General features: G+C 34.2%; 2 protein-coding genes across 2 annotated transcripts; both read right to left on the reverse strand.

Moving 5' to 3' along the window:
- Positions 1-154: 154 nt before the first annotated feature.
- Positions 155-10,049, reverse strand: LOC127938112 (heat shock protein HSP 90-alpha). Its single transcript, XM_052534532.1, has 11 exons — positions 9,882-10,049; positions 8,351-8,503; positions 6,468-6,834; positions 6,255-6,388; positions 4,751-5,059; positions 3,623-3,788; positions 3,357-3,547; positions 2,307-2,454; positions 1,950-2,218; positions 595-928; positions 155-523 (listed from the first exon to the last, which is right to left on the reverse strand). The coding sequence occupies exons 2-11, from the start codon at positions 8,501-8,503 to the stop codon at positions 414-416; spliced, it is 2,181 nt and encodes a 726-aa protein (XP_052390492.1). The 5' UTR covers positions 9,882-10,049; the 3' UTR covers positions 155-413.
- A 203-nt stretch (positions 10,050-10,252) lies between these two features.
- LOC127938113 (heat shock protein HSP 90-alpha 1) lies at positions 10,253-15,378 on the reverse strand. The gene is made up of 11 exons (XM_052534533.1): positions 15,202-15,378; positions 13,868-14,020; positions 13,425-13,791; positions 13,206-13,339; positions 12,821-13,120; positions 12,385-12,550; positions 12,095-12,285; positions 11,869-12,016; positions 11,512-11,780; positions 11,098-11,431; positions 10,253-10,552 (listed from the first exon to the last, which is right to left on the reverse strand). The coding sequence occupies exons 2-11, from the start codon at positions 14,018-14,020 to the stop codon at positions 10,443-10,445; spliced, it is 2,172 nt and encodes a 723-aa protein (XP_052390493.1). The 5' UTR covers positions 15,202-15,378; the 3' UTR covers positions 10,253-10,442.
- Positions 15,379-16,494: the final 1,116 nt, after the last annotated feature.

The following is a 16,494-nucleotide window of genomic DNA, read 5'->3' on the forward strand; positions in this document are numbered from 1 at the left end:
TTGTGTGTCTTAAAATCACAATAATTAAATGCATGAATGAGTACATTTAAAAATAAATGCATCAATTAAATATGTGAGATAAATGAAAGAATAAGTAGATAAAAATGTAAAAGAATAAAAAAACTTGTAAAAGGAACGGATTCAGACGCAGGAGGAGTGTTTCTGATACAGCAAGCTTTATTTCAGGATCCCGTCTTGTTAATAATACAGTATCAGAGTTTAATTTACATTCAGACACTCAAAATCAACATTGGAATGTTAATTAATAAATACAAAACAAGTGTATACACAACTGAACGAATATAAAAAGGGAATGTGGCATAGCGAGAGCATTTACAAACAAAGCTGGAATGAACATGAACTGAATCAGTGATCGGAGCAAGAATCTGTTTCCAGACGAAGCGGTCAGTCGGTCAGTCGACCTCCTCCATGCGGGACGCGTCCTCGTCTCCCTCCAGCGCAGGCATGTCCTCGACGGGGGCCGAGCTCGGCTCTTCTGTGCACACGTCGTCCTCGTCGATGCCTGAAACACAAAGCTGGTTTAGATGCTGGTTTGGGAAATGCAATCTGCTGTGTTTGAGTTCTCAGACGCACCTAAGCCCAGTTTGATCATCCTGTAGATGCGGTTGGAGTGTGTCTGTGGGTCGTCCAGCGTGAAGCCCGAGGAGAGCAGAGCCGTCTCGAACAGCAGGATCACCAGATCCTTCACTGATTTGTCGTTCTTGTCGGCTTCTGCTTTCTGGCGGAGCGTCTGGACGATGGGGTGATCGGGGTTGATCTCCAGGTGCTTCTTGGCTGCCATGTAGCCCATGGTGGAGTTATCCCTCAGAGCCTGGGCCTTCATGATCCGCTCCATGTTGGCCGTCCAGCCGTAGGTGCTTGTGACGATACAGCAGGGAGAAGACACCAGACGGTTTGAGACGGTCACCTGACGCACAGATCAACAGAGATTCGAGATCAGGGGTGCAAAAATCAGTGTAAAAGATTTAACTGAGTAATTAAAGATATTTAGTTTCTGAATTATATTTGACATGCATTTTGAAATATATGGCTGCCATTTAAATTTTAGGGAAAATGTGCAAATGATTTAAATATAAAATCTGTTTAAAATACTGACAAATTACATGGAATTCATATAAATAAGGTTAAAATTAATAAATAAAAATAGATAAAAACCTTTTACATTTTAGAAACATAGTTGAAAAAAAATTAAATAATTAACAAAATATAAGATTAAACTAAATAGATAAATTAGATTTTTTTTAAATAGATAAAAAAAAAACAAATAAATAAAATAGAGTTTTTATTAATTTTATTTAAAAAACTTTAGCATTTTAGGAATAGTGTATAAATAAATAAGTAATTAACTAAATATAAGATCAAGTTAAATGGATAAATTTGATTTGATTACTTTTTAATAAAAATACAACAAATAAAATAAAATGGAGATTAAAATGTAATTTTGAAAATAAAAATAACACCCTTTTACATTTTAGGAACATAGTTAAAAAAAAAAATTGAATTAATTATAATGTAAGGTTAAACTAAATAGATTAATTAGATTTAACAAAGATAAAAATACAGATTTAAATAAAAAAAATAAATAGATAAAGATCTTTTACACTTTAGGAACAGTGTAAAAAAAAAAAAAACGAAATAATTACCAAAATACAAGATAAAACTAAATAGATAAATTATTTTTTAAAACAGAGAAAAATACATAAAATAAATAAAACTCTATAGAGAGTAGAAAAAAAAATGAAATCAAATATTTTTCAAAATAACAAATGATTAAAATAAGAATTATTTAAAATATACAGCAAAATGTAGTGGGATGTAAATGTAACATCAAAAAATATTCTCCAGATAATGTTTTATATGTGTATAATATGTAAGTTGGATGAAACCTACATCTTTTATATGTTTTATACGTTATAGTTGATCTGTACCTTCTCCACTTTCTTCTCCAGGATGTCTTTCATGATCTTGCATAAGTTCTCATATTTGGCCTTTAAATCTTCCTGCTTCTTCTTCTCCTCCTCATCCTCGGGCAGCTCCAGACCCTCTTTGGTCACCGACACCAGGTTCTTTCCCTCAAACTCCTTCAGCTGCTGGACGCAGTATTCATCGATGGGCTCGATCATGTAGATCACCTCCAGACCGGCTTTACGCAGACGCTCCACAAAAGCAGAGTTGGCCACCTGATCTTTAGTCTCACCTTTGGAGAAGAAGAAGAAGAGCAAGGTTTATAAGAAAATGATTTGTGTGTTAAAATAATGTTTAAATTAATATTCCCAAATACTAACCAGTGATGTAGTAGATGTGCTTCTGACTGTCCTTCATGCGAGACACATAGTCCTTGAGGGACACCATCTCGTCTCCAGAAGATGATGTGTAATAGCGAAGCAGCTCTGAGAGTTTCTTCCTGTTCTGGGAGTCTTCATGGATGCCCAGCTGTGTGGCGGGAAAATACTCTTCAGTTATGACTCTTCATTTAAAGACGAGTGATGTTCAATAATATTATCAATCTGACTGCACTGAATTCAGCTGAATAATCAAACTGTTGTGTTTTAGACACATTAAAGAATCTGAGGTTTTTGCTTTTTTGTAGCAATTTGCAATAAGGTTGTATTTTTTTTTTAAATAAATATAGCTCAAATACAGCTAACAAAAGTGATAAATATTTAATAAAACTAAATATTTTCCAAATAATGATCTTTCACAGCTTAAATTGGGGCTTTTAACATGAAATGTAAAATTTGAGGGACATAATAAATAAAAATAAATAATAATAAAATATTAAATTAAATAGGTAGTGAATTAAAATAAATAAATATATATATATAACAAACTTGGTATTCAAGCTATCAACATAATAAATAAAAATAAATAATAATAAAATATAAAAGTAAATATATAGTGAATTAAAAAAAAAAAAAAAAAGATAAATATAACTAACAAATTTGGTATTCAAGCTATCGACTTTTAAACATTTATGTTTATAAATATGCTTCAAAAAATAAAAAATAAAAATTCTTTTTAGTTACTATTTACAATAAAGTTTAAAATTTCTAACATTGATGTTTTTAAGTTAACGAGTGCATCAATATTTTATTTATTAAAAAAAAAAAAAATCATTTAAATTTGTATGTGCTTTTGTAAAATGCAGTGCAGTATTTAATCACCTTTATCCTGTTACAGTGAACTGAACCGAGTTTATCAGAATGACTCAGAATCAGAATATGGTACAAGTGATGGATTTTGTGACATTAAAGCTGTTATTTTCCTCTTTATCTCTGTTGAAGCTGCTTTGAATCCATCTCTAGTGTAGAAACGACGCCGAGTCGTCTGCTCACCTTGATGTTCTTGGAGAACTGCTCGTAGTATTTCTTGTAGTTGTCTTTGTCCTCGGAGAGTTCGGTGAAGGGCTCCAGACACTTCTTGACCAGGTTCTTGCGGATGACCTTCAGGATCTTGCTCTGCTGAAGCATCTCTCTGGAGATGTTGAGCGGCAGATCCTCAGAGTCCACAACACCCTTAATGAAGTCTGGTGAAGGAGACAGAGATCACATTACGCTCTGAGGCTCCTGGGAGATACCTCCTCCTGGATTCAGACACTTACTGAGGTATTCTGGGATGAGCTCGTCACAGTTGTCCATGATGAAGACCCTGCGCACGTACAGCTTGATGTTGTTCTTCTTCTTCTTGTTCTCGAACAGATCGAAGGGAGCTCTGCGAGGCACAAAGAGCAGCGCGCGGAACTCCAGCTGACCCTCCACAGAGAAGTGCTGCGAGGAGAGAAGGTCAGAGTTCAGGAGAACGGGATGTTTGGGACAGAGTCCTGCGCCTGCGATGCGTCATGTGTTTAATATCGCAACCACAAACACTCTGATCAATAGCATGCTACGTCGTCACATGATCTCTTTGTTATGTGTGGTGTCAGTTCTTTAGGAAATAAAAATGTTGCATGTTAAATATTATTTTAAAATATCATTTTTATCATCAAGTCTCATTGAATGAGTAAAAAAAAAGCAAAACCTAAAAATAAATAAATAAATATTTTCCATTTTATTAATTTTTTTTAAATGATTTATTCATTTTTATTTTTTTATTTTTTTTTTATTTTTAAGAAATAGCTTTTCTTTAAATACATTTAATTTATAATAATAATAAAAAAATCTAAGGGATTAAAATCTATGGAAGCTATAGGGAGCTCTTTCACATAATCAACAACAGAGACCAAACTTAGATTAAATTACTATTCCCAAAAAAAAAAAAAAAAAAAATAAACACAAAAAAAAAAAAAAAAAAAAAAAAATTATATGCAAATGCACATAATAAAGTTTTTAAATTCTAAAAATTTAAATTCTATTTGTTATATATAATATATTAAACACTGGCTCTCATGACTTTTGCTCTAATAACAGATTTACTTAAATATACGCTAAATAATTAAAACATCACTAACAGGTAAATAAGTAAAATATGAGTATGAAGGCTAATATTTAGCGAAGTTATCTTCTTTATAGCTACACTAACGAGCTGAGTACAACTGAGGGAAATTAAATGCAACGTACCTTTTTCCAATCGTAAGCTTCATGTTTGATTAGTAATATGTATTGCTAAGAATTCATTTGAACAAGTTTAAAATATTTAGATTTTTGACTCAGATTTCAGATAGTTGCATCTCAGACAGATCTGGTCTGATCCTATCTAACACACATGGATGGAGAGATGGGTTTGTGGTCACCTTGACGGCCAGGTGGTCCTCCCAGTCGTTGGTCAGACTCTTGTAGAACTCGCCGTACTCCTCGTTAGTGATGTCATCAGGGTTACGTGTCCACAGGGGCTTGGTCTTGTTCAGCTCCTCCTGGTCGATGTACTTCTCTTTGATCTTCTTCTTCTTCTTCTTCTTCTTGTCTTCGTGGTCCTCGTCGTCGGAGCCCACGTCTTCGATCTCAGGCTTGTCCTCGTCCTTCTCTTCCTCCTTCTTCTTCTCTTCCTTCTCCTCTTCCTCCGCCTCGTCGTCGCTCACCTCTTTGTCTCGCTCCTTCTCGACCTGAGATGATCGAATCGTTCAAACAAAAGCTGCACGTGAGGCTTTTAGATTTGCACAGATGCAATCAAGAGCTAAATTAGTCAGTTCCCTTTGAATGTTGGGATATAATTATATAATTCAGGATCCTTCGTGAATATTTGCTGCTGATGTTTTCATTTATTTTTGAGGATAATATTTAAAAAATAAATATTTAATGACTTTACATGTAAGATTTAAGAAGCATAAACATTGGAATGTGTTATTAAATCACTGAATTATTGCCTTTGAAGTTAATTTAACTTTGTTTAATAAGCTACTGTTTGTTTTTTATTTATACAAGCTTTTTATTTAAAACAGTCTTTAAATGTAAAAGACACATTATAAATGTAATCAATATTATAAAATATTTTACAAATATTTAATTAGTATATTTAAGATTAAAAAAGGGGGGAAAAAAGGAATTTAATTTGTTTAGATGTGTGTCATGAAACTTTTACAGTTATCAAAACACCATAAACATGCGAATGTGTTCCTAAATTATTCTAATATATAAATATTATTTAAGTTGATTTAACAATTTAACTATATTTTTTATATACATTTGAATTTTTTATAAAAAAAAAATTTAAATATAAAAAATAATCTATGGTTTATTTAAGAAATGTAAAAAAATGTAATTGTCGAGATTCATGTCATGTGACCACATGTAAGTATGTTGTTAAATTACTGAAATATTAATATTTAACTATAATTTACAAGCTACTAAAGTTTTAATTATACAAACATCAAATCTTTTAAAATATTTAATGTTTAAAAAAAAAAAAAAAAAAATATATATATATATAATTGTTTATCTGCATGTCAGTAATAAACATTAAAGAAGCATAAACAGGAGAATGTGTTATTAAATTACTGAAATATCACCTTTAAGTTATTAATTAATTATATTTTTTATTTACACAAATTAAAAAAATTCTATAAATTTTTTTTATGTAAATGTTTTTTTTTATATTTAAAATATTAAAAATATATAATACAAATGTTTAATTAGTATATTTTAAAATAATAATAATAATAATAATTTGTTTAAATGCATGTCATTTATAAACAACAGAGAAGGATAAACGTTTAATGTTATTGAAATATTAACTCCATGAAGACTAAAAACAGAGTTTGTGACTGCCTTATTTTTCGATTAACGAATCAAAGCGCTTACGAAGAGTGTGATGGGGTATCCGATGAACTGCGAGTGCTTCTTGACGATCTCTTTGATCCGTCGCTCTTCGATGTACTCCGTCTGATCCTCCTTCAGATGCAGGATCACCTTCGTTCCTCGACCGATCGGTTCGGCTGCAGAGACACAAACATCCGTTAACCTTCAGCTCACAGCGTTTCAGTCGAATCGATCACAGGATCACACCACACTCACAGCTGTCCACTTTAACGGTGAAGGATCCTCCGGCGGACGACTCCCAGGCGTACTGCTCGTCATCGTTGTGTTTGGTGATGACCGTGACCTTCTCGGCCACTAAGTAGGCGGAATAGAAGCCCACTCCGAACTGACCGATCATGGAGATGTCCGCTCCGGCCTGCAGAGCCTCCATGAAGGCCTTGGTGCCGGATTTGGCGATGGTTCCCAGGTTGTTGATGAGGTCAGCTTTGGTCATGCCGATGCCCGTGTCGATGAGGGTCAGCGTGCGCTCTTGTTTGTTGGGAATGATTTCGATTTTAAGGTCTTTTCCTGAGTCCAGCTTGCTCGGGTCTGTGAGACTCTCATAGCGGATTTTATCCAGAGCCTGGTGGAAGGTAATAATATTTAATTTAGTTTTACAGTTCCTTTACATCATTTAAACAGCGTTTATAAGACAGAAAATGTCATGTGCATCTTTGTATTTTTTTATTTTACTTTATTAATGAGTGTTGACGTAAAAAAAATGAAAGCTACATGCTGTTTTTTTAAATATATGAGTTCATTATCATTATTATTTTGCATTAAAAATCCTATTTATTGTAATGTGCTTCGTTGTTATTTATTACGTATTAATCACTCATTAATAAAAAAAAAGTAAGTATTTTCATTAAGTAAAATTGCTTAAGGACATTACTGAAGCAATGTTTACTTAATTTTTTTTTTTTTAATGTGATTTAATTATTATTATGCGATATATTATTGTTATATTTTTTGTAATGTGCTTCTTTGTTTTTTATAATTTTATTACTCACTGTTTATGTTTTTACTGAAGTAATGTTTACTTAAAAGCAACACTTTTTTTTAGCTACATGCTATTTTTATACTTTGATTTAAGTATATTAATTTATATTACTAGTTTAAAACACTCTGTTATATTGATTTTAAGAAACCAATAATTGTAATAATTACTTAATTTTTTTTAATGGCACGTAGCCTTCAATTATTTGTATTTAAATGTTTTTTTTTTTTTTTTTTTTATGTAATATTTACTTGAAAAAATCTCGAAACCTACATGTCATTTTTTATATTATGTTTTATAAATATTATATTTTTAAAAACACCTTCTGTTAAATTGCTTGTGATGTGCTTTATAACATATGTATCGGTCAGTAATAAAAATAACAATAATTAATTTAAAATATATATATAATAAAAAATAAAAAAGTAAAATAGCTTAAGACATGTTTACTGAAGATTAAATGCAATTGTTTAATATGGTTTATTTATAATAAGCAACATGCTTATTTTTTTATTAATTTATTACTGACTAAACGATCAATAATCACAATGTAGCCTTGAAGTAAAAATTGTTTCAGAAAAAAAAAAAAAAAAAAAACTTTTGTTTTATTTAACCTTAATTATGCATAATTTTTTAATGATTATGAAAAATGTTTTAAAAATTAAAGTATATATATTACAAATATTTGTTTATCTGCATGTCATTGATCAACATTAAACATGCAAATGTGCAATTCCTGAAATATTACCTTTAATCAGTTAATTAACTTATTTGTTCACTATTAATTTATTATTAATTTATAATTAATAACTTATTTATTCACTTATTTTTGTTTAATCTATTGACTGACTAAACCTAGTCTAGTTTCAGAAAACAATGCATTCGCTAATTAATATTAAAAATATATATTGTTGTGATTTGATGTTATTTTAAATTCTGATTTGTGCATAATCATTAATAAACAAATTAAAAAAATAAAAATTTTGTAGTGTTATCGAGTATAGATATGAGTATGCACACTTTGAATGTAGTTAGGGTTATTACTACGTTACTCACTAGTCACTATACTATTACTCAAGTCTTTGACAGCACAGATGCGTACATCTGAAGAGTTGGAGATGAGCTCCCTGAGGAAGATCTCTTTGTTGGAATAGAAAGTGTTGATGATGAGAGACATGAGCTGAGCGATCTCAGCCTGGAAGGCGAAGGTTTCTGCTTCCTCCTCCATCATCGGCTGCTCGTGTTCCTCCGGCATCTGGAACACAAACACACTCTTATTATACAGTTGTATTCTAGGGTCTTACGCAATAAATCCAACTATTGTTCTTGTCTTAAAAAGTGAAAAGTGTGTAGATGTATGAAAGCAAAACCAGATAAAGTTATCAACAAGATCCAGAAATTGAAAGTGAAAGCACTGAAGCTCGGCTTATAGAAGCAAAAGAGGAACTAATTTCAGAACAAATAATACTAATTTCTGATGCATTGTAGTTAAATATTTATTTATTATTTTGAGGAGGTTGATTGGTATTTAATACTATTTGTGCAATAATTATAGTCCATTAATTGCCACTTATATATATATATATATATTAATCAGTCAGTAAAAAAAAAAAATTTTTTTTGAACCAAGTAAAATTGTTTAAATGAAGACATTACTGAATAAATGCATTTCATAAAAATGCATGATCAATGCAATTGTTTAAAAAAAGATTTAATAATTAATTTGCATTCATTTAAAAAGCATTGTTGTATTATTTTTAATTAATTACTGACTAAACTAATAGTTTTACTATTTATTTAATACTTTGAGGAGATCGTTTGGTACCAAATACTATTTGTGCAATAATTATAATCCATTAATAGCCACTTTAAAAAAAAAATTATAATATTAATCAGTCAATAATACATTTTCTTTTTTAAATAGATCTTCTCCGTTTTAGTTCAATAATGTTTATTTACTATTTTGCAATAATTATGTTCCATTAATGGCTACTTAAAAATATTTAAAACACTTATACTATACTGTACAACCTTTCTAAGTCATTTAAGAATCATAACATGGTTTAATTCACATGCATTAATTCTATATTCTAATATATTGAGTCCCACGCAAAGGCGGAACTCGAGCGCCTCCTGTCGGTCCGAGCCGCTCATTACAAGCTTCTAGAAGATACTAAACTCTTTAACATGCGGCACAAATAAGTGAATTAGACACTGAACTGCATACTTTTCAGATATTAAAAACACCAGTGCGTTCTGTTACACTTTAAGCTTTAATAATAGCAACAACGTATATAAAATCACATATAATGAGGTCCGTGCATGTGTAATAACACCTCGAATGCGTTCATAAGCGCATTTAACGTTTAATCTGATGGAAATCCTCTGAGGTAATTTAACAACTCCAGATGGTCTGAGGACTGCAATATGGTGATTTAAACACACTAACAGCAACCGAATGATGTTGAAACACATTTGAAATTGAGATAGGAAATTAAAAAACTTGCGCAGCGGTTTCTCAACTGTCGAAAGAGTGTTGACGAACAGATGAAGCGCGAATAAACGGCGAATATCACGGCGAAAAGAGATAAAAGTTGGTGAGTCGGAATGTTATTTAGAGTCTGTATTCTTACCTTGAACGGTGTGTTAGAGTAAGTTATATTAAGCTGCTGTCTTTAAGGCTTGTAGAGTTTTCTCTTCAGCTGTCACTGAGCTCCGGGGGATCCTCTTATATACGTAAAGACGGGAGCGCGGACGCTCCAGAAATCTCTCGAATCTTCTCAACGCTTTCCAATGGACGCAGGGGGAGAGGCTTGACTGTCAATCATCCCCGCGCGCCTCCGTTTACAACCGTTAAAGGGGCGTGGCCGAAACTGAGGTGAAATTTCTAGATCGTTTGAAGCGAAATAAAAAGTGACTCCAGATCATCTTTATCATTCATTTATTAAAAACTTTCATCTTTGGTTTACAAAAAAAAAAAAAAAAAAAAACTAAAAACAACAACAACGAAAAACTTTTTATTATAAAAGGTCAGAAAATTCGATTTTTTTTTTTTTGGTACAGTAACTACAAACACACAAAAAAAGCATTACAAGAAATTCATTTAGCTAGTTAACGTTTCTCTTTTGGATTGTTTTTACAAAAGTAATAAATTAAATGCATTAACAATTTAGCGCTATTTACACTTAAACTCTTTAGTCAACTTCCTCCATTCTAGAACTGTCTTCATCGCCTTCTAGAACCGGCATGTCTTCTTCAGCAGGTTGAGTAATGTCTTCTACAGTAGACTCATCATCATCAATGCCTGAAAGAGAAGAGATTAAATATAATTAAGTCATTTTTTCACAATTAAATTTCATTTATGACTACACCCTTAAAAATAAAGGCTTTACAAGAACCATTTTTGGTTTCCCAAAGAACCTTTCATTGAACAGTTCTTAAAAGAATCATTTTTTATAAGTTTGAACAACATTTTAACCTATTTTTTCCATTAGAAAGAACATTAAGTTCAATGGAAAGGTTCCATGGATGTTAAAGGTTCTTCCTGGAATCAAAGTCAATAAAGAACCTTTATTTTTAAGAGTCTAATGGTGGACTGAAATGTTTAAGTGGACAATTCAAAAAAAAAAAAACATTATTTGTCAGTGTGAAGTGCATTTTAATCATCTTAAGACACTTTTTTTCCCACTATGCATTGGAAAGGTTTTATTGATGGTTCTAGATGCAAAAAATTGAGAGTGTAGTGGTGGACTGATATTTTACCAATAACTATTAATGCATTAATAATGGTGATAAACTCTAGGCTAGTGTGTTTAAATGTTTAATTTTTTAAGTCATCCATCATCTTACCCAGACCAAGTTTGATCATCCTGTAGATGCGGTTGGCGTGTGTTTGTGGGTCTTCCAGAGTGAATCCAGAGGAAAGCAGAGCGGTTTCGAACAGCAGGATCACCAAGTCTTTCACAGCTTTGTCGTTCTTGTCAGCTTCTGCTTTGTCTCTGAGGGTCTCGACGATGGGATGGACGGGGTTGATCTCTAGATGCTTTTTAGCGGTCATGTAGCCCATGGTGGAGTTATCCCTCAAGGCCTGAGACTTCATGATCCTCTCCATGTTGGCCGTCCATCCGTAGGTGCTTGTGACGATACAGCAGGGCGAAGCCACCAGACGGTTTGAGACCGTGACCTGTTTGGACACACTATCACTTAATGGCTCTGAAGAGTGTGCACTTCAAAACCAAAGTCTAGCATGCTAACGGCTCATACCTTCTCAATCTTTTTGTCCAGGATGTCTTTCATGATCTTGCATAAGTTCTCATATTTGGCCTTTAAATCTTCCTGCTTCTTCTTCTCCTCCTCGTCCTCGGGCAGCTCCAGACCCTCTTTGGTCACTGAAACCAGGTTCTTGCCATCGTATTCCTTCAGCTGCTGGACGCAGTATTCATCGATGGGCTCGATCATGTAGATCACCTCCAGACCGGCTTTACGCAGACGCTCCACAAAAGCAGAGTTGGCCACCTGATCTTTAGTCTCACCTTTGGAGAAGAAGAAGAAGAGCAAGGTTTATAAGAAAATGAATTGTGTGTTTAAATAATGTTTAAATTAATATTCCCAAATACTAACCAGTGATGTAGTAGATGTGCTTCTGACTGTCCTTCATGCGAGACACATAGTCCTTGAGGGACACCATCTCGTCTCCAGAAGATGATGTGTAATAGCGAAGCAGCTCTGAGAGTTTCTTCCTGTTCTGGGAGTCTTCATGGATGCCCAGCTGCAATTGGGAAAAGCCATTTTAGCCTGGAAATATGATAGATGTGATTTTCAATAACTTCTCAAAACATGAACACACCTTGATGTTCTTGGAGAACTGCTCGTAGAACTTCTTGTAGTTGTCTTTGTCCTCGGAGAGTTCGATGAAGAGCTCCAGACACTTCTTGACCAGGTTCTTGCGGATGACTTTCAGGATCTTGCTCTGCTGAAGCATCTCTCTGGAGATGTTGAGCGGCAGATCCTCAGAGTCCACAACACCCTTAATGAAGTCTGGTGAAGAAAGTTGAACTCGTTTACATCCAAACTCACTCGTCAAATTAATATCACATGTATAATTTCTAGGAATTGTTTGCAAATGAAGACACTTACTGAGGTATTCTGGAATGAGCTCCTCGCAGTTGTCCATGATAAAGACCCTGCGCACGTACAGCTTGATGTTGTTTCTTTTTTTCTTGTTCTCGAAAAGGTCAAAAGAGGCTCTTCTGGGTACAAACAATAGAGCGCGGAACTCCAATTGGCCCTCAACTGAGAAGTGCTGCAAACAACAAGACGATTGGTGGTTTAACAAAAAGAAAATTGATGGTTTAAAAACAGGACGATTGGTGGTTTAAAATCAAGATGATTGGTGGTTTAAAAACAAGATGATTGGTGGTTTAAAAACAAGAATATTGGTGGTTTGAAACAAGATGATTGGGGGATTAACAAAAAGACAATTAATGGTTTAAAAACAGGACGATTGGTGGTTTAATCATCTAGTCTACTCAATAAGATCTCCATCCATTTCTGACTCAATATTCCTACCAACCTTAACAGCCAGGTGGTCCTCCCAGTCGTTGCTCAGACTCTTGTAGAACTCGCCGTACTCCTCGTTAGTGATGTCATCAGGGTTACGGGTCCACAGGGGCTTGGTCTTGTTGAGCTCCTGAGCGTCAATGTACTTTTCCTTGACCTTCTTCTTCCTCTTGTTCTGACCATCTTTGGTGTCTTCATCTTCATCGGCGCCCAAGTCCTCAATCTTGGGTTTGTCTTTCTCATCGCCGGCCGCCACCTCCTCCTCCTTTTCTCCTTCTTCAAGGTCAACCTCTTTCTCTCTCTGTTTCTCAACCTGCAGGATGAAAATCAATGGTTTATTTGTTCAAGTGGAGAGGAAGCAAGGTTTGCAGTACTTGTACCAAAGTACAAGGACTTACGAAGAGCGTAATGGGGTAACCGATGAACTGAGAGTGCTTCTTCACGACTTCCTTGATGCGCTTCTCCTCAACATATTCGGATTGATCCTCTTTAAGGTGGAGAATGACTTTGGTGCCACGCCCAATGGATGGACCTGTAATTCCAAGGCAAATGCATAAGTCAAGTTCCAGTCTTTTCATAGACTAAAAAACCAATAAAACACTTATGAGGGCTCATACCGTAGTCTGGCTTCACTGTGAAGGAACCACCAGCTGCAGATTCCCAGATGTACTGCTCGTCATCGTTGTGTTTGGTGATGACCGTGACCTTCTCGGCCACTAAGTAGGCAGAATAGAAGCCCACTCCGAACTGACCGATCATGGAGATGTCCGCTCCGGCCTGCAGAGCCTCCATGAAGGCCTTGGTGCCGGATTTGGCGATGGTTCCCAGGTTGTTGATGAGGTCAGCTTTGGTCATGCCGATGCCCGTGTCGATGACTGTAAGCGTGCGCTCTTTCTGATCGGGGATGAGTTCAATCTTCAGGTCCTTGCATGAGTCGAGTTTGCTAGGGTCCGTCAAGCTCTCATATCTGATCTTGTCCAACGCCTGTTTTGAAGATATATGCATTGCATTTTTGGAACGAACATTGGCACATAAACGGAGAACGCACTGATTGACTTACATCTGAAGAGTTGGAGATGAGCTCCCTGAGGAAGATCTCTTTGTTGGAATAGAAAGTGTTGATGATGAGAGACATGAGCTGAGCGATCTCAGCCTGGAAGGCGAAGGTTTCTGCTTCCTCCTCCATCATCGGCTGTGTGGCGTTCTCAGGCATCTGCATAAAAGATACATAATCAGGATTATAAATAAGGATTCTGGAATATCAAGTCTTAATATATTTGGAAAAAAACAAACAAATGTATTTTTTTGGATTACGCCTGTGAACTAAATATATTTTATACTAAAATGTTTTATGATACAATCCTCTATTAAAGTTTTTTTACTTTCATCACTCAAATTCTTATTAATTAAAAACACATATTATTAATAACTAAAATGTTGAAAATAAATGTAAAAATATTAAATAATATTTTTTTTATGTATTATAGTTTTATATTTATATAGTTATTTTAGTACATACCATTAAACTAAATGAAAATGAGAGCTGTTGCTTCGGTAAACTAGCCGAAATAAAATGTTAGATTTTTTATTTAACAATTATTTTATGGATTTAGTTTAAATTTAGGTATCAATAATAACGATATTATATTTATTTTTACTAAACATAGATGTTGAAATGACAACTTAGTGATATTTTAATAATTTTATATATATATAGATAAAAAGATATATATCTTTTTTTTTATTCTGTCTGTGATATTCCTCTGGAAATTCACAGATATTTAATACTATAAATATTTTGTGCCACAATGCTTTTGTTTCTTTTATAACTACAATTCTAAAATTCCTATGAAGTAAAACTTAAAGATTATTCAACTCAAAAGGTGGGAAGAAAAAAAAAAGATTATTAATTATCTCTGGCCAAAAGCGTTTAGACTTTAAATGATTGATAAAGAAGCAACAGCTGATCCGTCGAATCCACAGCACGTGTTCAACACCTGTCTCTGTGAATCTCAAAGCAGTGTCACATGTCACAGAAGCAGCAGGCAAATGGTGCAATTATGTGACCTGAACTATCTTTTTACCCCATTTTTGGGGGTTTTACTAATGCAATACGACCTATTCTCATTTTAGGATAATATTTTAAGTTACTCCGTTTTAACAAATTGTCCGAAAAGAGCCGACGTGCTTGCAGACATGTGCTCTTTGCTTCTGAATGCAACGCATTGAAGCTGCTCGTGTTTTTTAGCTTTAATTCTTAAAGTAAGGAAAATGTTGTAAAATTGAGAAAATTATCAATAAATAAATATAACGCCATTCAAATGGTTCTGATACAATTGTAACGTATTTTTAAAGCATTTTAAATGAAGATAAAAAACAAGCATTTTGAATTACCTTGATGATTGTCTTCTGTATAAAGCGTCGGTGTTAAAATCCTCTTGGCGTATGGAGATCTACTCCACTTGTGTTGACTTCTCGTCGCTGCTTTCGCTGTATCTGCTGAGCATCAGGCCTTCTTCACTCTTTATATACATGTGAGCTAAGTTTCTGGAACCCACTGTTGAGAAAGTTCTAGAAGCGTGTCCAGTAGAGTAAGGAGGGGGGATAGAGAGCTAAAGTAAGAGCCGGCGAGGCAGCAGGGGGGCGTACTCTACCTCATACCCCCTCTGTCCTTTTTGGGGCAGGGAGTCACAAGAGGTGTCTGTCAATCAGGGCCGGAATGTTCCGGGGGCCACATGGACCTTCAGCGGGGTGCGAGCAAAGTCTTGAATGCTCATTGGCTGAATCAGTGAAGCATCGCAAAACATCACAGCGCTTTGAGGTGCCAGAATTCACAATAAAGACTCGAATCACCTGTGAGGTCAAGCTTCCCATCCTGCTGCATTCTGGTCTTCTTTAAACTGCTGGGAACTGTGTTGAAGGTCAATGACCCCAATGGTTTCGATGCAACTTGGCACAAAATGCAAAAAAAACAACAACAACAACCTTAATCCAAAAATGTAAGTGGTTCCAAACTTGTATGAGTTTATTTCCTCTGTTGAACTCAAAAGAATGTATTCTGAAGAAAGTTGGTAACCTACAGTTGCTGGTAGCCATTGACTTGAATGGAAAAGACTATTATGGAGTACAATGGCTGCCGGCAACTGTTTCGTTACCAACATACTCTTCAAAATGAAAATAAATAAATAAAATAATTAAAATAAATAACAAAAATGATGAACACGTACTGTGTAAAAAAAAAAAAGTTCCTTCCTGTTTTGGGTCAGTTTGACCTGTTTTGCTTCATTCTAAAAAATCCTGGGTTGTTTCAACCCAGCTTTGGGTCAAATTCCAACTAACTTAACTTTTGGGTTAAAATTTAAATTGAACTTAATGGTTGGGTTAATCCATTTTTGACCCAAAGTTGGGTTTATAATAACCTAGCATCTTTTGTAGAGTACACAGACCCAAAATGAAAAACATTTTTGGATGTTTTTTTATTTAATTTTTGGCTAATGACACTGATTTAGTGACTATTCACATAATGATTTCCCAATTTGGGGGCATTTATGCAGTCATGATCAAGACTGATGCTCAATAAAAATATATGTTAGGGAAAGCATGCATACGGTTTAAAGTATATTTTTGATGCGCTCTACACACTAAGATGAAATACAAATGAAGTTGATTCTGAGAAAAGCTCAGGGA

This window comes from Carassius gibelio, chromosome A20 (assembly GCF_023724105.1).
Source record: "Carassius gibelio isolate Cgi1373 ecotype wild population from Czech Republic chromosome A20, carGib1.2-hapl.c, whole genome shotgun sequence".
In the NCBI taxonomy this organism is placed as follows: domain Eukaryota; kingdom Metazoa; phylum Chordata; class Actinopteri; order Cypriniformes; family Cyprinidae; genus Carassius; species Carassius gibelio.

What these genes read in the sequence shown, in the direction of transcription:
- LOC127938112 (XM_052534532.1), bottom strand. Translation starts at nt 8,503, where the DNA reads ATGCCGGAGGAACACGAGCAGCCGATGATGGAGGAGGAAGCAGAAACC. An exon ending in AGGACCACCTGGCCGTCAAG is followed by an intron (nt 3,789 to 4,750) that starts GTGACCACAAAC and finishes CTCTCCTCGCAG; the next exon opens with CACTTCTCTGTGGAGGGTCA. An exon ending in GCACATCTACTACATCACTG is followed by an intron (nt 2,219 to 2,306) that starts GTTAGTATTTGG and finishes TCTTCTCCAAAG; the next exon opens with GTGAGACTAAAGATCAGGTG.
- LOC127938113 (XM_052534533.1), bottom strand. Translation starts at nt 14,020, where the DNA reads ATGCCTGAGAACGCCACACAGCCGATGATGGAGGAGGAAGCAGAAACC. An exon ending in GCTCATTCCAGAATACCTCA is followed by an intron (nt 12,286 to 12,384) that starts GTAAGTGTCTTC and finishes TTTCTTCACCAG; the next exon opens with ACTTCATTAAGGGTGTTGTG. An exon ending in AGTTCTCCAAGAACATCAAG is followed by an intron (nt 12,017 to 12,094) that starts GTGTGTTCATGT and finishes TCCCAATTGCAG; the next exon opens with CTGGGCATCCATGAAGACTC.